The 24,116-nt window shown below is 43.0% G+C and overlaps 1 protein-coding gene across 1 annotated transcript in view; it reads left to right on the top strand.

The window, feature by feature from the left end:
* WDR44 (WD repeat domain 44) overlaps positions 1 to 24,116 on the top strand; it is a 121,096-nt gene that overhangs the window by 16,863 nt on the left and 80,117 nt on the right. The window contains exon 2 of the mRNA XM_077493989.1: positions 22,852 to 22,885. Within this exon, the coding sequence (XP_077350115.1) occupies positions 22,852 to 22,885 (34 nt within the window). The remainder of the gene's footprint in view (positions 1 to 22,851; positions 22,886 to 24,116) is intronic.

Below are 24,116 nucleotides of genomic sequence, written 5' to 3'. Positions count from 1 at the left end.
TACCTTTTTAGAAGCCGATCCAGTCTCCAGTGGCAGAAGCTCTGCAGACGACGCAGCCGACAACGGCTGTGAAATAAATGGGGAGCGACCTCACCCATGGACTTACTATGTCAGCGGTGTCCTCTGCACCCGCCTACACAGCGAAGCTGTAGCTGACAACTCAGCGTAGGATCAGGTTGGATTGGCTTCAAAAAAGGTATGTATACTGATTTCATCTTTACAGGGTTGGATAGGTTAGGCTACTTTCATACTGAGACGCCGGCCATTAGCGATAAAGCGCCGCTCGGTTATGCAGCACTTTAGCTCTGTTTTAGCACTGCTTTTCAGCAGTTTTTACCCAAAAAAAGGGGTGAACTTCCATTTTGAGGTGCTTTAAAATCGCTGCCAAATCATTGCAATGGGCAGGGAGTTTTGGCAGTGCTAAATGCATCGCTCCCAACTAAACCCCAAAGATGCTGCTTGCAGGACTTTTCGTAACGTCCCGCAGACACACAGCAATGAATGGGAGGTGGTTTTCAGATGCTTTGCAGAGGCTATTTCCAGTGCTGGAGCGCCTGAAAACTGCCCCAGTGTGAAAGTAGCCTCGGTGTTAGATTGTCAATGTCTGTAGATGTAGAGATTTTAGTGTTTAGTTGCACTTATGCTTTAAGATATATATATATATATATATATATATATATATATAATTTTTTTTTTTCCATATTCTACCGCAGTGATTCTCAACCAGGGTTCCGTGGAATCCTAGGGTTCCTCCAGAGGTTGCTATGGGGTTCCTTCAGTATTGGGAAATTTCTGCCTCTCAGATAAGTTCCCACTGACACCATTGATCTTTTTAGCTATCTGTAAGGAGGTAATTCTTCCCAATGACCACAAGTGTAAGGACCATTCTTCCCACTGACCATTACACTAATGTATCATGAGTTGTAGATTTGTAATATTTAGCAGGGGTTCCCCCGAGACCGGAGAACTATTTCTTTTTTTTTTTTCAATAAAGTTTTTATTTATCAAATTCAGAAGACACAAATATGACATCAGAGTGCACGTCAATAAGCAGCCAATACAGGGCACAGGGTGACCAGTAACAGTATGCAGAGACAAGACAAATTAAGCATAACATAACGCCAAGTAACGCCAAACTTGTATAGGCTGTCTGAGCATATTCGTTTCACTGTTATTTCGTTGTAGATCAAATTACGATGTTTTAGTGTCTTTTAATCAAAAAGAAATAATTGCGAAACAATTAAGGGGGTAGATGGGGGAAGGGAAATTAGGGGTAAGGGAAGCAAAGTGAAAGACAAAGGAAGAAAAAAGGAGGAGAAACAGCAAGGTTAGGAGAGCGGAAAGAGGTAAAGTGCAGCAAACAGAGCTTACGGACTGGGCCACCCCACAGCCCTTCGAGTCTACTCTCAGTCACACCAGCCAGGGGTGAGAATCCATGCCTTGGGGCGCGATTCAATCTTGATCACCGCGCACTCATCCTGTACTCAAATCCCGAAAGGCATCAGAATACTTAAACTGGACCCAAGGGGACCAAGTCTTGTGAAATTTTTCCGCCGTATCTTTGGCTGTAGCTAGCATCTCCTCCAGAGAGAAAATATGGTTAACTGAATGTACCCATTCTCTGACTGAGGGTACCGTAGTTAATTTCCAGTATTTAGGAATCAAGGATTTAGCTGCTATCAGCAGGTACTTAGATAATCGGAGAACTATTTCAAGGGTTCCTCTGTGTTGAAAAGGTTGAGAGAGGCTGTTCTACCATTTTATTTTTTCTTCCCAAAAATGCAGTGTCCGCTAACTTCCTGGGAGTTGACCTGGAATTGAAAAACATTCTTTATTTTCCTTCTGTGAACTACTAACCCCCATACAATGCAGATTAATGAAGACTGACATATTTGTTGGCGACCACCATGGCTCCCCCCCCCATAGATATATTGGATGAGTAAAGCCCCATACACACTATCAGATTTTCTGATGATTGTTTTTCTTTCAGATTTACCAAAACCATATAATATGAGGTCAAACCTTAGGAGTTTCAATGTGTATGTAATCAGGCAGGCCCTTGCACTACATGGTTTTGGTAAATCTGAAGGAAAAAATCAGCAGAAAATCTGATAGTGTGTATGGGGCTTTAGTATAACCATCCTGGGGACAGGCAGTGTATTTTTTTTGCAGGTAAATATGGGGAGGAAGCAAGATAAAGTAAGACTAATGCAGTGAGCTCCTCCTAAACATTGATAAACTGCAATATATAATAGTTTGTTGTTTTGGGGTTTAAATACATTATGCATATTAAGTAGGATCATGCTTGTGCTTTTAATGAACATATGTATTTGACGCTATGTCTATTTTATCTCAAAAGCCAAGAACATATGTAACGAGTTCTGTTCTAACTGATAAATCTGTAGGTAATTTCTTTCATTATGTATTGAATTTTACAAGTAATATGTGTGATCCCTATGCTTCTACATGCAGGATGTTGTGAAGATGGTAGATTCATGATGCTCTAGCTGAAGGGTATTGCCGAGCTCTATGTAGCTATTGGCAGCAAATGAGTTAAGTATCAGGTTTGGCTGGTAGATGTGTCTCGTATCCTGCTTGTGTGGGCGTAGGTGTAGTTCCAGTCCCATGCCTTGCCAGGGTGTATAGTATGGAAGATCTCTGTAGAACTGGTACTGTCAAAGCAAGCATATGACAGAATGTTCTGTGGTACAGCTTGCAATTGCTTTGTCACTTTCCTGTTGCTGGCTGACGTGCAACTCTTGCAATTTATGACCATCCATTGTCTCCGCTCACAATATTTAATATTTTCCATGCATCAGACTGCGTATTTGTGAAGATGACTGGAGCAAGACACCGTTCTGGTACTGGTGAATGTATTATTCATTTATTAGTGATTACATCTTGCTGAAGGTAAAGCCACTTTTGTTTTGCGTCTTCCTCGTCATTCTTCCAGATCTCTTTTGATCCACCAGGTTACGCAAATATACGGTAACCGAAAGCAACCCACCACCTGCAAGTTCACTAAATCATCAGAATACATTTTTCCATAAAGTTAAAACAAGGTCAAAAAGTATCCTTCATCAAACAAGGAAGATTGTATCGGGCTTGAAATGGAATAAAAATAGAACAGAACTATGGAAGTTTTCCCAGAAAATGATCTCCACCTTGTTCAATCGGGGTTATTTCTTGGATGGTATTTCCTTGTGGTTGGTCAGAACCATCTTTTAGTGCCCACCGTTTTTCTGCACTGGATGAATGACATTCACCACTAAGGCACATAGAAAAATCATTTTATATGCCTCAATTACACTGCAAACTAGTAGCCTGGAGTTAAAATGGATGGATAGGATAAAATGCAGACATGGTGGTTTATTATAGCAGCACATAGGAAGGCACTGCACATCGCTGCATGCCGCACTGCTGTCTGGTGACATGAATTAAGTGTCACTTGTGCACTTCAAATAAAGTTGCCAAGGCAAAAAAAAGAACTGTTTGGTGTTTTGCAAAGCATATAACACTTGCGGCTGGCTCACTGCAGTCGCAACAGACAGCTGCCCATTTGAAGAAACAAAAAGCGGATGGTCCTGTATCTTAAGGGTGTGGGCAATAATTGCGCTTTTTATGTTTTCAACTGGGCTGGGTTGGAAAATTTGGGACTGCAAACTTGCAGGCTTGGAAGCAGGAGGTTCCTGGAGGCGGCATCTTTTACTGCTTGTAGCTTGGATTGGGCAACTTTGCCTGTTTGGCTTCTTGGGACCCACTGGCACCAATCATGTGACAAGTGTCTAAAGTGTCATAGTTTGGTAAAACTAGAAATGAATGTTCTAAGAATGTTTGTCTTATTATTATTATTATTATTATTATTATTATTATTTTATTCTATTCATTCGTGGGTCAAGTCAACATTCGTTTTCAAACACTGTGATGTGAAAATTAGATGCAGGGTGGAGATTCTTATATTGTTATTTTTTTCGCTAACAAATTTTCTAACGGTGTTCATTGAGGAAACCATGAATGCCAACATGTACTGTGACGTACTGAAGCAGAGCATGATCCCCTCCCTTTGGAGACTGGTCCGCAGGGCAATATTCCAACATAACGACCCCAAACACACCTCCAAGATGACCACTGCATTGCTAAAGAAGCTGAGGGTAAAGGTGATGGACTGGCCAAACATGTCTCCAGACCTGAACCCTATTGGGCATCTGTGGGGCATCCTCAAACAGAAGGTGGGGGAGTGCAAGGTCTTGAACATCCACCATCTGTGATGTAGTCATGGAGGAGTAGAAGAAGACTCCAGTGGCAACCTGTGAAGCTCTGGTGAGCTCCATCCCCCGAAAGGGTTAGTGCAGTGCTGGAAAATAATGGTGGCCACACAAAATATTGACACTTTGGGCTAACGTTGGACATTTTCACATAGGGGTGTACTCACTTTTGTTGCCAGCAGTCTAGACCTTAATGGCTGTGTGTTGAGTTATTTTGAGAGGACAGAAAATTTACACTGTTATACCAGCTGTATACTCACTACTTTACATTGTAGTAAAGTGTCATTTCTTCAATGTGGTCACATGAAAAGATATAGTAAAATATTTACACAAAAATACGAGGGGTGTACTCTTGTGAGATACTGGGGTTGATTTACTAAAACTATAGAGTGCAAAATCTGGTGCAGCTGTGCATGGTAACCAATCAGCTTATAACTTCTTCAGCTTGTTCAGTAAAGTCCGGTTCACACTGAGGCAGCACGACTTACAGCGCGACTGCCTCAGGCGACCTGGACACGACCACTGCGGCGACTTGCAAAATGACTTCTATATAGAAGTCAATGCAAGTTGCCTCAAGTCGCCCCAAAAGTCATACAGGAATCTTTTTCTAAGTTGGAGCGACTTGAGTTGCTCTGATTAGAATGGTTCCATTGCACAGAGCGGGACACGACTTGTCAGGTGGCTGAGTCGCCTGACGAGTCGCCCCTGTGTGAACCGGCTCTTAAGCTTTGACATAGAAACCAATCAGCTTCCAGGTTTTAAGCAGAGCTGCACCAGATTTTGCACTCTGTTTTAGTAAATCATTGCGTATGTATGTCTCTATCTATAAATCTTATTTCAATAATGAAAATCATTGACAACGATTTTCATTATCGATTAGTTGGTCCACACCTTCCTCCCTGCCAGTCCGTGTACAAGGCGCCGCCACCGTATGTGACCAGATACATCTGCGCCCGCAGTTGCTTTGAGGGAATAGAGAGAGAGAGGCGAGAAGCAGCCGTGAGTGCCGGTCTCTCTCCTCCTCGCTGATGTCAGCTCAGCCCCACCCCCGCTGCTGCCTTGAGGAGGGAGAGAGGGTCGAGAAGCAGCCGTGATATAAAGTAGCGGCGCTGTGGCTGTATACAACAATACTACTACACTGTGATGACAGTGTCCCTTTGGCTTGATCAGAAATATTTCTGGGGGGGGGGGGGGGGGGGGGCAGGAGGTTTTGGTGCCCTATCATTTGTGTGTCGGGGGGGGGGGGGGGAATAGCGTCCCATTGGTATTTTGGTGTTGATGGGAAGGGGGGTAGTGCCCCATTGGTGTTGATGGGAAGGGGGCTAGTGCCCCATTGGTGTTGACGGGAAGGGGGCTAGTGCCCCATTGGTGTTGACGGGAAGGGGGCTAGTGCCCCATTGGTGTTGACGGGAAGGGGGCTAGTGCCCCATTGGTGTTGACGGGAAGGGGGCTAGTGCCCCATTGGTGTTGACGGGAAGGGGGCTAGTGCCCCATTGGTGTTGACGGGAAGGGGGCTAGTGCCCCATTGGTGTTGACGGGAAGGGGGCTAGTGCCCCATTGGTGTTGACGGGAAGGGGGCTAGTGCCCCATTGGTGTTGACGGGAAGGGGGCTAGTGCCCCATTGGTGTTGACGGGAAGGGGGCTAGTGCCCCATTGGCGTTGACGGGAAGGGGGCTAGTGCCCCATTGGCGTTGACGGGAAGGGGGCTAGTGCCCCATTGGCGTTGACGGGAAGGGGGCTAGTGCCCCATTGGCGTTGACGGGAAGGGGGCTAGTGCCCCATTGGCGTTGACGGGAAGGGGGCTAGTGCCCCATTGGCGTTGACGGGAAGGGGGCTAGTGCCCCATTGGCGTTGCTGGGAAGGGGGGGGGGGGGGAATGGTGCCCCATTGGTGTTGCTGGAAGGGGGGGGGGAATAGTGCCCCGTAATTTTCGTTATTGCTTTTAACTAAATGAAAACAATTGCATATTATAATTGAAACCATAATCGACCAACAAATCCATTATGAAAATAATCGTTGGTTGCAGCCCTAATGTTTAAGGTCATTGTCCTGCTGGAGGGGTAAACCTCCGCCCTAGTCTCAAATGGGATTGCAGACTCTAACAGGTTTTCTTCTAGGATTGTCTTGTATATGGCTCCATCCATCTTCCCTGCCCCTGCTGAAGAAAATCATCCCCACAATATGCTTCCACCACTGTGTTTCACGGTGGGGATGGTGTGTCTGGGTGCTTGTTTTCCGCCCCACATAGCATTTTGCTGTTTGGGTAAAAAGTTCAATTTTGGTCTGATATCCCGCCTTTCGGTATTTGATTGACAGCGCACTGAGCCAATACCAGAGGGAGGCGGACATCTGTTCTGATATACAATAGCTGACACTGCGGGAGATCCCCACTGTGTCATACAACTGATTTCTAATAATCCCCACTCTGCATGAAGATAGCGGGGGTACAGCGGAGTGCGGATTGCTGGCAGGGTGGAGGAGAAGAGAGGACACCTCCTCCATGGGCGGCACAAACAACATGTCTGCTTCCTCCCTGCTCTTTCGGAGGACTACAAGGGGGCGTGTCAGACCGCTGGCTGAGCTTAGGAGTGGGATAGAAGTCGGCAGGCAATGTTTTTGTTCAGCAGCCTATTACAGAGGAACTACAGAGCTCAGAAAAACATAGATGGCAAACTTGTGAAGGTAGGAGATCAGCAACAAAGACATGCAGGTGTTTTTTTTTTTTTTTTTTTTAACAGTTCTGCTTTAATTTTTTCCACCCCCGGCTCCATTCAGCAGATGGTGGACTGTTTGTAAGCACACGCTAATGTTGATTATTCTCTAAGTAAATGGATATGCTGTATAATGAATGATCACCTACATTCAGTGTGTGCAAATAATAGCTAATCATGAGCTGATCAGGTTTCTGATTTCATTATCCTTTTACTGTAGTTGCGTACCTGTAGGAAAGGTTAAACAAGGACAGATCCCTTCGGCGATTTTTATTTATTTCTTTTTTGAATGAATGCTGTGCTCATGCAGCAGGGCTCTCTAAACAAGATGTGGACTTTTTTTTATTTGTCATTTTTTTTTTTTGGTTACAGTCTTCAAACTTTGACTGCAATCTGCCTTTTTAAGCCTGCATGAAAAATGTCCCTTTGCCATGAGAATATTTAAAGTGGATGTAAAGCCACTCTCATCCTTTCTAAGCTACTGCAATATTGGTTATCTAGAAGGATATACATGCCTCCTGCATGTATACTTATCTGTCAAATGTCTCCCCTCTGTCTGCCATCAGACACGAAAAACTGCAGATTTTGTGGGTGGGTCTGTTTTCCAGGGCTGAGTGGGTGGAGTCGTGATGTCAGTAGACTCCCCACCCACCTCTACACTCCCCTTATCAACATGAATTTTCTCCTGTGTATTTCTTACACTGAACTTCTGCTATGATCACTAACATCCAGTCAAAACCCAGAAAAGTCCCCAAATAACTTCAGCATGCCAAATCATGCTGAGGTGTGGAACAGCCAATCCTTGCAGAGAAGCAGAAGAAAGAAGTGGGAGGGAATTAAAAAATAATGCATGTCTTATGCCCCGTACACACGATCAGAAAATCGTACGGAAAACACCGCTTTCGAAACGATTGTATGATCGGATCGTTAGTACAGAGCTTTCGAGAGCCGATTAGGACAGTGCATCCGATATTATTCTATCGGACATGCGCGGAAATTTTTTTCATACGATGCCAGATCGTACGATTTCAGTTTAATCAGTACAGCTATCGTTCGAAAATGCAATACAAATGCATTACAGCACATGACATCACTTCCGAATTTTTTTTTCTGTCGTGCGGGAATTTTCGTGACTTTAGTAAACTCATCAGATTCGATCTGAGATTAGCATGCAATAAAAAACGGACGATCATTCGTCCGATAATCTCATTGTGTGTATGGGGCATAAGGCTAGTGCACGAGATATGTAAATCGCCTGTCAACCACAGCAAGGGGGAAGAACGAAAAAGATTTCAGTGTTTGTTTTATTGAGGATTTTTATAGGATTGCTCAGAGCTGGATTAACTCTTTGTGGCAAGACTGGTTTTGTAGTTCTCAATTACCAGCCGGGGTACTGATCCTGATTTAAAGCGGGAGTCCGCCGGGACTCCGCGTTTTTTTTTTTTTTTAAAAGTCAGCAGCTACAAATACTGCAGCTGCTGACTTTTAAAATGGTGACACTTACCTGTCCAGCGCGCCCGCGATGTCGGCACCCGAAGCCGATCTCTAGATCGACACTCGGGTGCTGCCGCCGCCATCTTGGGTATGGGAATCAGGAAATTGAGCCTTTCGGCTTCATTTCCCGGTTCCCTACTGCGCATGCGCGAGCTGCGCGGCGCAATCCAGACGGTCCCCGCTGCCTCTGGGAACTGTGTTTCCCAGCAGGCAGCGGGGCACTTGCACAAAGGGGCGGGCAGTTGCGGAAAGGGGCGTAATCTACGCCCCTTTCCGCAGACAGCTATCCCGGAAGTGGGTGCAGTTACCTGGATTATCCAGGTAACTGCACCCCCCTCCCCCCTGAGAGGTGCCAATTGTGGCGCCGGAGGGGGGGGGTATTCCGATGAGCGGAGGTCCATTTTAGGGTGGACCTCCTCTTTAAATCTGATGCAGCTCCATATAGAAACCAATCCGCTTCCAGGATTTGTTTTTGTGTGTGGTGTTTAAGCTTTTTTTAAAAAAAAAAAAAGTTACTAACTCAAAACCGTAAAATCAGTCTGGTTATACATTAAAGCATGTTTGTTATACTCACTGTAGAAGCTAAGGGGTAATCCTCTGCACTGTTTAAAAAAAAAAAAAAAAAACTGTAAATCCTTCTTTGACCCTCCCCTTCTTCCACCGTCCCCAATCTATCTGATAGTACAGAGCCTTGGGGGCACTCTGCACATGCTCAATTTGGTGTGTATAGCTAGAGTTTTGTTTATTTTTTGGAAGGGTGCATGTGATCCGCACAGGACCAATCGGGACTGTTGAGACTAAGTCAGGGGTCATACAGCCTTTTAGAACAGTCCGAGAATAGAAAAACCTCCTACAAGCTTTAACCAGTGCTTGGCCAGACGCTGATAGAAGTCCCAAGACTGCTATATACTGCTAATGAGAAATGGTATTGAGCCATTTTTATATCTACTAAAATCATTGCATTTCATGTTAATGTGTACAGTGGGAGACCAGATATAGTGAATGTAGAGTTCTGGGTTAAGTAACACTTAAGGCTTAATATACACAGGATGCGCTCTCTTGCTCATATCAGATTTAATATCAAATGTATGTTCTTTCCAACAGCCGCTGGTGTACTGCAGGAGACAGGCCAACACGTTAATAAAAGGCAAGGATAATCTCTAGAAGGCAAAAAGCCAGATGATTGTCTATGGAAACTGTTAACGTGGAAGTAAACCCTCCTAACGTTTTCAGCCAAGGAAGCGGCCATCTTGGCCTCTGTTTAATCTGCAACTGCAATGATGCTGCACATGTGATCCGTTATGAAACCAGCCATTGGATGGTTTGACAGTTTGTTTGAGAGCACAAGCAAATGTGACGGCTAGTATTTCCGGCATGCCAGGAATGTTAACTGGTATTTGAAACTATAAAATCGATGAGTTTACTTCTGCTATAAATTGTCTCCCTTAGACTCAACTAATGGTGACAGTAGCAATGGCCCGAGCATAGGTAAAGCTGAAATCCAAGAATTCAGCCACTGTCTAAAACAGGGGTCTCAAACTGGCGGCCCCCCAGCTGTTGTAAAACTACAAGTCCCATGAGGCATCGCAAGGCTGACAATTACAAGCATGACTCCCACAGGCAGAGGCATGATGGGACTTGTAGTTTCGCAACAGCTGGAGGGCCGCCAGTTTGAGATCTCTGGTCTAAAATCTGCTGGCTTACTATAGGTTAAGTCCAACAACGTGTGTGCCATCTTGTAGCTTTATCTGACTGTTTATTTTTTTTTTTACTGAGTGCTGGGGGGACCTTCATCTCTATCCTCCCAGGTCTGACAGGCGTGAAGATGCTCTCATGCAGCAGCACCTCTGCCCGCCCTTCCCCTTTGCTGCCCATTGAGAGAAGGCTTTGTATTTTGTGAATGGGTTCATAAAAAAATAATGCAAAGTGATTTGTTTTTGAGGAGGGGAGGGGCAGGCGTGAAGAACCGAAGGTCCAGTGTCAAAGTGTTGGAAATGGAGCAATAGCTGTTTTCCTGGCTCTAGGTAAGAGTTAGGAATTAAAGAGATGTCTGTGAGGTGGCATGTGCCTCATTGGACTTAACCCCTAGTAATCCAGAATATTTTAGAAAGTAACTGAATTCCTAGAGTTCAGCTTTAAAGTGGTTGTAAACCCTTACAACACACTTTGACCTACAGGTAAGCCTAGATTAAGGCTTACCTGTAGGTCCAAGAAATATCTCCTAAACCTACACGGTTTAGGAGATATTTGCCGAAAGACAGGCACCGCTGTCTACGGCGCATGCACCGTAGACAGCGGCGTGCAGCCGCACTGAGAGCGCCGCGGTCAACGGAGATATACCGCGAGTGACGTCATCACGGCTTTGCCAAATGACAGCGACAGAGCAGCGAGACCCACCAATAAGATGGATGCGCCAGACTACAGGGGACAGCGGTGACATCGCTGGCTCCTGTGTCAGGTAAGTGACACATAATGGGCTACTATGCGATGCATAGTAGTCTATTATGCTTTACCTTTGCAGGGAATGAAAGAGGAAGTAAACTCATCAGGGTTTACTTCCTCTTTAAACAGCAAGCAGTGTGGGACACAATCATTGGGAGGAGTTGGAATCTTCACTGGGCCATTGCTAAGGGATTTTGTAATTGCTAAATATATGGTAAATGAACATGGGGGGGGGGGGGGGGGGGTGACCATGTCACTGACTCTCAGAAGGCTATGTATGGGTGCAGAGCTCTCCTGTTCTGTAGGGTAATGGGGGAGGGGGGCAAATCTTGGAGGACCTGGATATCTGCCCCATTGAAGGTTTTCCTGGCACGGTTCGGGTGGTACTACTTAAAGGAATGGTTTCTTGAGTTCTCCATTTGAGTGAAAGGCACGATGTATCCTGACAAATTCTACTGGGGATTCATATGGGTGCTCTAGCAGGCTATTAAAAACCTTGTCTGAGCATCATTTGAGTTGAGCCGTTCAAGAACTCTTGGTGCCTGTTGAAGCTTATGAGGTAGGCATTAGGTTTTTGACCATGGCCTGTTGCTACAAGAATACAGCTAAGTCCTATCTTTTTGCTTGCCCTAGCCTTGCTATCCAGATGATTGGATATGTCCAGTTGATCTGTATTGGCTGCCAACAAGGTTACTTTAATGTCAGCAGTGATGAGTGTAATGTTGGCCAGGGTGAGTAGCTTGTGCCACGAATGTAGTGGTTGATTAGGGTGAGTAGCTTGTGCCACGAATGTAGTGGTTGATTAGGGTGAGTAGCTTGTGCCACGAATGTAGTGGTTGATTAGGGTGAGTAGCTTGTGCCACGAATGTAGTGGTTGATTAGGGTGAGTAGCTTGTGCCACGAATGTAGTGGTTGATTAGGGTGAGTAGCTTGTGCCACGAATGTAGTGGTTGATTAGGGTGAGTAGCTTGTGCCACGAATATAGTGGTTGATTAGGGTGAGTAGCCTGTGTCACGGCACAAGGCTAATGGTTCCTCACCTGCCAATATGGGTTGTGAGCATTCAGTCATTTGAATGGTTCTGATTTAGAGCTGAACGATTCTGGATACAATCACAATCACATTTTTATTTTATTTTTTCCTTGGAATAAAGATCATGATTTTAATGGCATAAAATCTTTCACATTATACAAACAAATTTAGGCTAACTACTGTTTTTATCGCTCACACGGGCGGTTCACCCTAGGGACACCGCTTTGCTCAGTGGGGGATCGATCTGGATTTCACGGACAGGTTCGGATGTCGGCAGACCTGTCACTGCGAACATCCACTGTTCCACAGAGGCTACTGGAGTGTCCAATCAGGCGGATGGAAAGCCCTGGTGAAAGGGGCATACCTTTTCTAGCAAAAATACTGATTTTTAACTTGTAAGCAGCAAGTGTCAGAAAAAGGATAGGTCTTTAACCACTTCAATACCTTAGGGCGTCATATGACGTCCTTGGCATTGAGTGGGGATATCTGAATGATGCCTACCGCTACAGGCATCAGCATCCTTCAGATATAATTTTTTTTCAAGCCGGCGATTCTGTGCACGATAAGAACGATCATATTGGCAGTTCCGCTGCTTGATAGTTCTTTTAGGCGACAGGAGGGGAGAGGAGGTCCCCGCTGCCACCCGGTGCTTCTCCGGCCTCTCCTGTGCCATTGGGGGCCCAGAGAAAGAATTGGCCAGCGCCGGATGACAACGATAGAGCTTTGTCTATGACCGTCGGAGGCCGTGTTTCCGGAAGTAATGTCGGTATGAGATTGGTGAAATTATTATTATTATTTTTTTTTTCTTGATCTCATGCTTTCCCGCCTGGAGGAGAGATGTGGGGTCTTATTGACCCTGCATCCCTCCATAAAGAGGACCTGTCGCACACCATTCCTTTTACAAGGGATGTTTACATTCCTTGTAATGGAGAAAAAAAGTGAAAAAATGTGTGGTGTGTTTTTTTTTTTTTTTTTTTTTTTTTTTTATTTAAAACGCCCCTGTCCCCAGGAAGCTCAAATTAAGAAGCGAATACACATGTAAGTCCTGCCCACATATGTAAATGCTGTTCAAACCACACATGAGGTATCGACGCGTGCGTTAGAGTGTGTGCAACAATTTTAGTACTAAACCTCCTCTGTAACTCTAAACATGTAACCTGTAAAAAAATTCAAAGCGTCGCCTATGGAGATTTTGAAGTTTGGCGCCATTCCATGAGTGTGCGCAATTTAAAAGCGTGACATGTTTGGTATCTATTTACTTGGTGTAACATAATCTTTCACATTATACAAAAAGCTGAGCAAACTTCACCTTTTTTTTTTTTATTTATTTTTTTTATTTTCCTTCCCCCAAAAAAAAGGTGTTTGAAAAATTATTGCGCAAATACCATTTACAGACTGAAGTTCATCCCTTTTTATCTAAAAGAGCAAAATATTACAATGTATCTCTAATCTTCTCCATCTCTCAGCACAGACCAATGTTTTGTGTGTGTGTTTGTTTGTTTTTTTTGCCTACTCTGCGCTTTTTAAATAGAATCGTGGAAATGCGTGAATAAGATCGTGAGGGGGGTTGAACCAAGTTTATTATTATTATTATTATTTCTAGTTCTGATATTCCAGAGGTACAGAATGGTCCCTGGGATTTTAGGCTGCAGGTTTTGGTATTTTTCACCAATGTAATGTTGAAGCGTAGTGTGGTTCAGTAATGTCACAGTTTTATCGGTGATCCCAGATCAAGCATCCGTCTTCTCTGCACATCTCCTCTTTTCCTGTTCTGGTGTCCATTCCAAAATTTGGGATTTTTCCCTTCCTTTCATTTTGAAATTCAAAAATTTCCACTAGCTAAAGCCTTGTGAGGCAATGGCATTATTATCTTCTAAATGGCCTTGAGTTTGTGAAAATGCAGGCTAGTGTACTCCCTAGTCCCAAATACCCGTGTCTGTCGTTTGCGCTTTGTTTTCACTTTTTAAGCATTTCATTCACTGTCCTGGGTACACCTTTGGAGTTTTCTGTGCAATCTTGTGCTGATGTCATTTTTGGATGGACTTGCTGTGTCATAATCCTGCAATCTCATAGACTGAAGTATAAAAGGTTGGTTGCATAGCGTAGAATCCTGTGACGTGTGGGCAGTTGCACCAGAAAGAAAAACGAGAATCTGGCTCCAATTACTTTTTTTATGTAAAATTTTGCCTCTTTTCATGCCATATAGGGAAACCATGAAGAATCGAATATGGGAGCAATTTTAGTTGATTTATTTTTGTCATCTACATCCTCATCCACCATACTCATCCACGTTCCAGGTCAGTAAAACGGAGACTGGCAGCTTTGAATAACGCACCTTCAAAAATAAGTCAGGACTTTTTGGCACTGGTTGCTTTGAGCATAGCAGTTTGGAACATCAAGCTATGCTGTGATCTTATTTGCAGTCATTGAGCAATGTATTTATGTAGAGGGCCTCTTTAAGTGGAATATATTGGTATCCAATGATAAAATCTGCATTTGCTGCCTTTTCTTGTATGATCTGGTGATGGCAGATGCTCATGTTTTGTCTGAGTACGGACGACTTGATTACAGATTATCAGCACCTGATCTCAATAATGTCCGAAGTGAGAACCCAATAATATCCACGTGCTGATACAGCGGTGAAAGGCAATCTGCATATTCTTGCTAAACATGTTAAGTAATTGATACCACCACGAGAAATCGGAGCCCTTGTGTATGTAGGCGCACTTTATGGTTCATTAGAGAGAACAGAATTCTACGGATTGCCGTACGGTTTTCCAGCCCTCTTCCTGGCATTGTCCTACCTTTCCAGTGCTATTTTTTGCATGAGAACGTCCGTCAGCCGACGTCCAAAGAATCTTAAGATGATTAACCCTTTTTTTTTACTGGTACCAGTTATCCTTGTTCAATGCAGATTCTTAGCCCTGTAAAGGGGATCAAATTTTGTACAATAAACACTACAGCTGTGCTATTTTAGTAAGTTCACTTAATTCAATTTTAAAGTGTGACTTTGTAATCCACAGAGCTTTTCACAGGGTCACTGGGAGTGTGCTTCCCTCGATCCTGTGCTGCCTGCTTCTTTGTTCTTCTGTATCCCTTGTCACATTGAAACCTGCAAAGCAATTTTAAAGTATAACTAAAGTGGAGAAAGATAAGAAGCCTATTTTTTTTTTTTTTTTTTTTTTTTTATGGCTGTCTGTGTCCCCCTCTCTGTTCTGTTTACCATACTGAATGCAATAGAAAATGCCAAATTTTGGGTTGTCCCCAGAAAAGTAATTGAGGGGAAATCTTACAAGTGGGGTCACTAGTTTCGGTGACCTGGGGGGGGGGGGGGGGCAAGGAATTCCCTTAAAGCGGGAGTTCCGCCATTTTTTGTTTAAAAGTCAGCAGCTACAAATACTGCGGCTGCTGACTTTTAAAATAAGGACACTTACCCGCCCAGCATGCCCGCAATGTCGGCACCCGAAGCCGATCTCTCGATCGGCTCTCGGGTGCTGCCGCCGCCATCTTCGGTATGGGAATCAGGAAGTGAAGCCTTGAGACTTCACTTCCTGGGTTCCCTACTGCGAATGAGCTAGTGTCGCTGCGCAATAAGGATGGTCCCCGCTGTCTCTGGGATCCGCGTGTTTCCCAGCAGACAGTGGGGGACCCGCAGGGAGTGGTGTAAATACCCGCAGAATCTGCGGCTATCTATGCCAGAAGTGGGTGCAAATACCTGTACTATACAGATACCTGCAGCCCCCTCCCCCCTGAAAGGTGCCAATTGTGGCACCGGAGGTGGGGAGGGTTCCAATGAGCGGAAGTTCCACTTTAGGGTGGAGCTCCACTTTAATTTTGCAGGGATTTCTTTTTCATTTCCTGTTTTGGCTATGACAAAGGAAGTGAAGGAAAGTCTCCTCCATAGTGGGTCACAGATGGCGGGGGGTGAAAAAAATTCTAACTGTGGTTATAACCCTCCCTTACTCTATCCAAAATGGGGTGGAGGGGAGTTTTGCCTATAGTTCTTTCAATTTTGGTTGGTGTGAGCTAGAGGTGCACCAAATGGAAATTTTGGTACTGAAAATACAGGATGCACTTGGCCGAAAATGACAGTTAAAAAAATAAATAAAAAAAATAAACTCTATCTCAAATTTAGTATGAATTTATTGTTGGCCATTATTGCTACCATTAGCACAAGAAAAGCTCAAGAAAAATGGATCCTTTTAAAGTCTATGTATGCCTCCACAATGGTCCATCCATTGTGGTGTTAGAATCCTACTGCTTGCATTTTTGGTGAGTTAAATGCATTGATAATGCATCAAAAACGCACCCATGTTCCGTTTTTGATGTGGTTTTTGAGTTGCATGTCCTATGAAAAACACAACATAAGCACAGTAAAATAGTGTTTTAAAATCGTGGCAAAATCCCATGTATTATAAACAACTTTTTCTTTATCAGCGAAACATCGATAACCCCATTTTCAGCTGATAATTTAAAGAGGAAGTAAACCCTGATGAGTTTACTTCCTCTTTCAATCCCTGCAAAGGCAAAGCATAATGGACTACTATGCATCGCATAGTAGTCCATTATGTGTCACTTACCTGACACAGGAGCCAGCGATGTCCCCGTAGTCCGGCGCATCCATCTTCACGGTAGGGTCTCGCAGCTCCGCCGCTGTCATTCGGTGAAGCCGCGATGATGTCACTCCACGCATGCGCACGGGAGCCGACACGTGCGGCATCTCCGACGTTGACGGTGCCGCGCTCAGTGCGTCTGCGCGCCTCTGTCTACGGCGCATGCGCCGTAGACAGCGGTGCCTGTCTTCGGGCAAATATCTCCTAAACCGTATAGGTTTAGGAGATATTTCTTGGACCTACAGGTAAGCCTTCATCTAGGCTTACCTGTAGGTCAAAGTGTGTTGTAAGGGTTTACAACCACTTTAAGGCGGCAAAAATTTTCGGTGCATCTGTAATTTGAAGTGGAGTGAAATGTAGCAATATATCCATGTTGTAAATGGCTGCTCCAAGCTTGTTGGCTCCTGTCAGAACAAGGGGTGTGGACCAAGGTCATCATTAATATAGGTAATTATTGTATAGATTCCGATGTCTGATTGAGATCTGATGAAATGGAGAATAATATCTCTTTTTAGCTAAAGTGATTAAACTAACTGGAAACTTGCTTACTGCACTTTTTACAGATCTATCTTTTTTTTTTTTTTTTTTTGTTTGGCTTATCCATCAATCAACTTTATTTCATTAGTGTACTAGGCCATATATAAATGGCACTGGATGCAGAAGCACATCCAGCACCAGTCTGACCTCTGAGCCGTGTTTTGGTTGGGCTGTCCAACTGGTCTGAGGATTTTCTGTTTTTCGGTGCCGTCTGAATTCAACGTTCACATTAAAGTAATACTAAAGGCTCGTGTTTTGATTTCAATTTATAAAAACAAAAAACAAAAAAAAAATTGTTCTACTTACCTGCTCTGTACCTGACTGCACTCACGCAGTGCTTTCATTGGCTGGTTCTCTGGTTTGGGACGTTGTTTATTGCCCTGGTGCAGAGAGACATTTGTTCCTGAGGTCCCCATGCCATGTTCTCCTTTTTTGGAGCTCTTCTCTGATATGGAGGGGCTCAAGAGAAACTCGGAGTTAATGCTCGGAGTCTGGTTAATGAAAGTTGGTGGCATCATGAATAATTGAATGGCGGACTAGCAACTAATAGTTTTTATTTTCGTTGCAAAATGGATCTGAAGAAACATAATAGGATAAAAGATTAACATCATAAATATATTTTTAGATGTGGATGTGTTTGCTGAAAGCTGGTTCAATTGCAGCCGCATCGTTTTCTGTCATTTCATCTTTTGTATTGAATTGATTATTCTATTGTTGTCTCTTTATAGATTGAACAAGCTAATAGAATTGGATTTTACCTCCTTTTTCAGACCTCCATGTAAAATGAACAGTTTTTTTTTTTTTTTTTTTTGTGCGTGGGGTGGATTTTCAGTATGGGATTTCACTAGTTCTTTGTAAATTGATAGGCTGCAACACGTAAATGAACGTAGTACACATCCTCCACATTGCATGCAATCCATTCTTGAAGACAAACCTGATAAAATCTGCAACAGCAAGGTTTTCATATGAACTATGTCAACAAATCATAAATATTAGCATTTTTTGGGTGGGGTGCGTTCAAGCAGGGCGCGTGGTGTTGTTTTTTTTTTATTTATTTTTTCTCGTTCCCTAGACAATGCCAGAAGGCAGAGTGCAATGATTTATGTGCAAACTGTTAACGCTATATAAAACCTGTATAATAATAATAATAATAATAATGTATTTGTAAACGTGTGCAAACTAAAACCCTTGGTTTTAACGTGAACTGTTATAGGGTCAATTTGGTTTGTTGTGGGCTGGCTGGTAAGTGAGCTGGGAATATTTCTTTGTTGTTTTTTCAGGAACTTAGACATGGAATGCAGAAATTTGACTTGGTAAACAAATAATAAGATATATGGAGATACAAGAGATATGGGTTGCAAGTTATAGCAAATGGACGGGGACCTCTAGTCTTTCATATATATATTTATTTATTTTTTATTTATTTTTTTTACTTTGACCTGTGCTTGCGTTCTTATAAATAGCTAAGTTTAGGCTATAAATATTGTTTAATAATGACCGTAGATATATGCAGGATCAAATTTAAAGAGGAAAAAGATCTATGTGCATGATTAGCAGTTTAGAGCTCTATACTTGTTTTTTTCTTTTTTTTCTTTAACTAATTATACTTTGCTGTGCTATTTCAAAAGGCTTCCTGCTTGCAGCAGGGGAGACATGGTGGTTGCCAGCTTGAACTTTTTGTTCTGCAGAGACAGGACTGATGACAGTGATGTATGCTGGGTAAACAGCACATTCCTTGTATTTTAGTGTGTGGGCAGTGCAATGTTTACACAGTGGGCAGTAGTCATATCTACAGTATGTAGCAGTGCCTATTATAGAGAATTAAAAAAAAAAACAACAATAAATATATATATATATATATATATATATATATATATATATTACATTAAAATATGAGGGAGAGATTCCATCAAGCTGCACATCCATTGCAGAGTTGCGCTTTTTCATTGGGATACTGTGAAGTCGGAGAGCCTGCAAGTGTCAGGTTTTGGTGCAACAAATTCTGTAGGTATTAGGAGTGGTGGGCTTTTCAAGGGGTAAATACCTGCTCCCATCTCCTAGAGATCAGTACATCATGTGAAAACCTTTATTTCCCAGACCTCTGATCACTTGGACCATCTTCAGTATTTCCATTTTATAGTAGCGGTGTCCCCAATCTCCATCACATGACACATATCTCAGCAGGTGACTGTCCTTTTCCCTCTACATCAAGCCTCTTTTTGAATACTTTATTTGGAGGATGTGGGATCCATCTGTGCATATAAAAAATGATATAACGTGGATGGCAGCAGTCCGGTATTCTTCACTCTCATATGATGCTTCTAAATTCAGCACCTCTGCAGTCCTGCTGATCGGAGGCTCACATGTAGAGCAGAGGCGGCTCTCATCTACACATCTATTTCTCAGGCTTTTTGTCCATTGGATCTCTAGGGATTACATAAAACTTGGCATGCAATCCGTGTAACAAAATATTATAAACCCGATGCTTGCTATGGAGCTGACAATACAGCAGTTCAATCCTAACTGTCAGTTGCTGAAACGGACACTTCAGCAAGGTCAAACAAGAAGAACCGAGTTGGGTGAAATAGCAGAGCTCCATGCTCTGCTGCCCTGCTGTGGAGTACAGTGATTATTCCGAGTGGAAGCACTGGCATTTTATACACTTCGTGCTTCAGAAAAATGACTATTAAACCTGTATAGTTATTGTTTGCTTGCTGAATAGGAGCTGTACATACATGAGAGTTGCTTTTCCATTGCATAGATCTAATGATGTTGCTGTAGACTTTTTTTTTTTTTTTTTTTTTTACTTTTACAGTTCAGACTGAGTGTATACTGGTAGATTAAAGTGGTTGTAAACCTCAGTTATGAACAAAGCATATCCCTCTATAATGTATACTTGTCTCAGTTAAGAGTACTAATTGTCATTTCTATCTGCTGCTTCATTCCTCTATCAGCATGAATCACTTCAGACAAGTTTTTTCCTGACACCAAGAGAAAAATGGTGACACAGGAGGGAGCTCCAAATAATTGACAGCATCAGCTCTGTTCCTGTGTGCTGTGTGAAGGGGGTGTGTCTTATCCCTCCAATCAGCTCTGGGAGCTCTCCTCACTGAGCTCTGCAGAGTTCAACTTAAGCTTTCCACCCCCCCCCCTTTTTTTTTTTTTTTTTTTTTTTCTGACAGTGGACAGGCGTTAAAAATTCTGGACTTTGAACAGATATAGAATAGAGAAGAATGCAGACAAATAAGTACAACTTGTGTAGGAGGATTTATGTCATCTCTGTATCACCTGAGGCCAGTCAGTTTACTGGGTATATGTAAGGGTTTACAACCACTTTAGAAAAAACGGTTTACTTCAGTGAAAACTACATGTCAAAACCTTCAATAGATCCAGAAATATAGGCAGCTGATCTATGCAAATCTTCACACTTTCTTGTAAATATGAAGCATGATCTTGACCCTTGAGCCTTTCAGTTGTTCAATAAAAGTGTATATAATCGTTTAACCGCTTCGACCCCAGAAGATTTTACTCCCTTCCTGACCAGAGCACTTTTTGCAATTTGGCACTACGCCTCTTTAAAGTGGGGTGTCCCTTAAAAAAAAGAAATTACAAGTCAGCAGCTACAAATACTGCTCGCCCCCCCCCCCAAATCTGCTCGGCGCCACCGGCATTCTTACCGTGGTCACCGGGCTATGGCTTCACAGCCGGGCACCCACAGCGCGCACACGCCGTGATACACCACGCAGTCATCTGGGATCTGTCGCATGTGTGACGTGGCTCCCAAACAAAATGGACATCCGTCTTCTTTTTTTTTTTTTTCCCCCACACATATCGAGCTTCTTTTGGTGGTATTTGATCACCCCTGCGGTTTTTATTTTTTGCGCTATAAACAAAAAAAGCGACAATTTTTTGAAAAAAACATTTTAGATTTTGCTATAATATACCCAACATATATAAAAACTTTTTTTTTCCCCCTCAGTTTAGGCTGATACGTATTCTGCATATTTTGGGTAAAAAAAAATTGCAATAAGCCTTTAGGCTGGATTCACACTGCAGCGATGCGGGAACACTGCAAATCCGCATCGCATGCCTCCCAGCGGTAGCTCACACTGCCCTATGCGAACTGCTGGGAGTGTCAGTGAAATGTTAATGACACCCCCAGATCAGTTCGCATATCGCAGTGCGATCTGCAAACTCGGACAGGAATCAGATCGCGTGGTGTGAACACCCATGCGAACCAATTCTGCTGCGGACCAAAAAAAGGGTCCTGTGCGAGTTTGGGGCGGGTGCGATGGGAATTCAGCCATACTATCTGTATGGCTGAACTCGCATCGCACAGAGATTGGATGTGATCTGCAGTGCGGTGCGAATCACATCCCGTTCTCGTAGCTGCAGCAGTGTGAACCCAGACTTAATGATGCAGCAAACCGTGCTATACAAATGCACTGATTGCTGTGAAGGGGTTAACCACTAGGGTGCAGGCTAAGGGTTAAGTGTGTCCTGGGGTGGGTTTCCAACTGGGGTGGAGTGGCTACGTGTGACACGTCACTGATCTCTGCCCCCGATCACAGGGAGCAGAGATCAGTGATAATGTCACTAGGCATAACAGGGAGATGCTTGTTTACATTAACATCTCCCTGTTCTTCCTCCCTGTGAGACGATCGCGGCTATCCTTGCGGCAAATGAGTCAGTGGGACCTGCGACCTGACTCACGGAGGTCCCGGTGGCCCATGCTGTTGGCAAATTTAAAGGGACATACCTGTACGCCCATTTGCCTGTCCGTGCCCCTTTTTGGGATTTCTCATCATTTATAAAATTACAGTCACAGGCAGTTCCAGAAATACTGTGATGTTGTCTTTCCAGGAGATATATGTAGCTGTAGCATTGCTATCCTCTGTGCACAATGACTGGATACGCAGTTGGACCCCTGCAGGTGAGGCATTTTAGCTTCTGTGAATCGGTTGTGCAGTTTTGCACATTATAGGCATGCAGATAAGAATGACAACACTGCTGCTGCGTACAGCCCATGGCAAGGGGGCATTGTTGCCCTTATTTGTACAGGCTTGCTGTGCACAATGACTGGACGTGCCCAACACTTTCATCCTCAGCTGGAGGAACTTATTCAACTCCTAGATATCACTCTATATGAAGTCCTGATTCGTGCCACGCGCGATCATGTGAACACCGTTGTCAAAAATAAGTTTGCTTACTGGATTAAAGAAAGAAGAGTCCTGTACCAGAACGTTAAGGTTTCTTGTGATGAGGGTTTAACTACACTTGGATTTGATTAGTGGTTTCAGTGGCTAATAGGAAGTTAAAGGGGCTGAGGCAAATTCAACATGCACAGGAAGATTATTATTGTATATTTTCTTTTCCATTTATTTTTTATTTTTTTGGCCTAAATTTCAGTTGGCTAATTGACCAAATGATTCATTGGACATGCAACCTTCACTGAAAGCATTCTCTGTTTGTACTTTGCTTCATCGTATGCTCAACCTGAATTGCTGGGGTTCCTGATCATTTTGTAAAGTGTTTTGTGTTATTCATGTACAGATTTGTACTCTTTCTAAGACACTCACCTTGGGGGTTACTGTAGCAGTCCTGCCATTCAAACTTCAAAGATGAACATTTCTGTTGTCCTATTTGCATATGTAGCTTAGCACTTTTTTTTTTTTAACTCCCTTTTTAAATGAATGACATGAATGTTTGCTTTAAGAAATACATCTAATATTCATTGATCAATTCTTCTTTTTGACAGATCACCAACAAAGCCAGCAACATTCACTTTGCAGGTAAGATTATTCATGTAAGGAAATCTGTATAAATGTGTCTTTTATTGTTATTTCCCCCATAGCCAAAAAAGTGGACATTTGTGTGTTCCGATGGGATGAAGCACGAGACTGAATTTTAGGGCGCTTGTATTTGATTTATTTATTATTATTATTATTAATATTATCATCATTAATAATAATAATAATGATGATAATAATATTATCATTATTATTATTATATATTTTTTCCTAGCATTTTGTTGCAATTTGACGCTGGGGTGGCTTTTTTAGTGTATTAGCCAATAGGGCGCTTGTATTTCATTTTATTATTATTATTATTATATATTTTTTCCAAGCATTTTGTTGCAATTTGACGCTGGGGGTGGCTTTTTTAGTGTATTAGCCAATGGGGGGCTTGTATTTGATTTATTTATTATTATTTTTTCCAAGCATTTTGTTGCAATTTCTGAAGCTGGAGTGGCTTTTTTAAGTGTATCAGCCAATCTTTTAGCACTAAACCCTCAGTTGTTTGTTTCTGCCTCCTCCTTTTTTTCTTTTTATCTTTGCTATTAGCCGTCATAATTTCCATAAATAAATAAATAAATAATGTTTCTCTTGAACCATAATGAAAAGTACATCCCACTATAACCAGCAGCAGTTGTGCGACATCTATGTATCCTTTGTCTCCCTATAATTTGGCCTTCCAGGTATAGGAGCATGAAATGCTGCTTTAATATAGCCACCGGCGCTTTCATTTGTCTGGCATTGCTGTACTCCTCCTCTCTCTTTATATGAGATTTTTATAGCTTCCCACTGATAGATGTGCTGGATATAGTCGCACACCCACTTGACTTCCTCCTGTCTGGAGACGGTACTCTGCTGTTAGCACTGCGGTACCGAATGTCTCTCCTGGATATTGGACACAGCTGTGATCTGTACATAGAGGTGTTCATTATAAGGGTTAGCTTCACCACTTTTGCCGGTGAGCCGGAAAGATTTACAGCAATTGTTTTGGAAGATTGTTGTCACTAAAATCATCATGTCTAATGTAGGATAACTGCAAGACTGGGCTTGAAATTCTTGGCCATTTCCCTTTTTCTTCATGGTGAATGGAAATAGAAAAGCCTGGGCTTTAATTCACCAACTCGGAGTTGGTAGGCAGGAATTGGAATCACTTTTCCTGACCACTCTACTTGAAGCCACTATTTTGTGAGTGCACTTTCTGTACAAAAAATGTTTTTCTGCAGATGTG

Source organism: Lithobates pipiens, unplaced genomic scaffold (assembly GCF_037356315.1).
Source record: "Lithobates pipiens isolate NorthernLeopardFrog02 unplaced genomic scaffold, aLitPip1_a1.2 Scaffold_1, whole genome shotgun sequence".
In the NCBI taxonomy this organism is placed as follows: Eukaryota; Metazoa; Chordata; class Amphibia; order Anura; family Ranidae; genus Lithobates; species Lithobates pipiens.
This window is presented reverse-complemented; position numbering and strand designations above follow the sequence as displayed.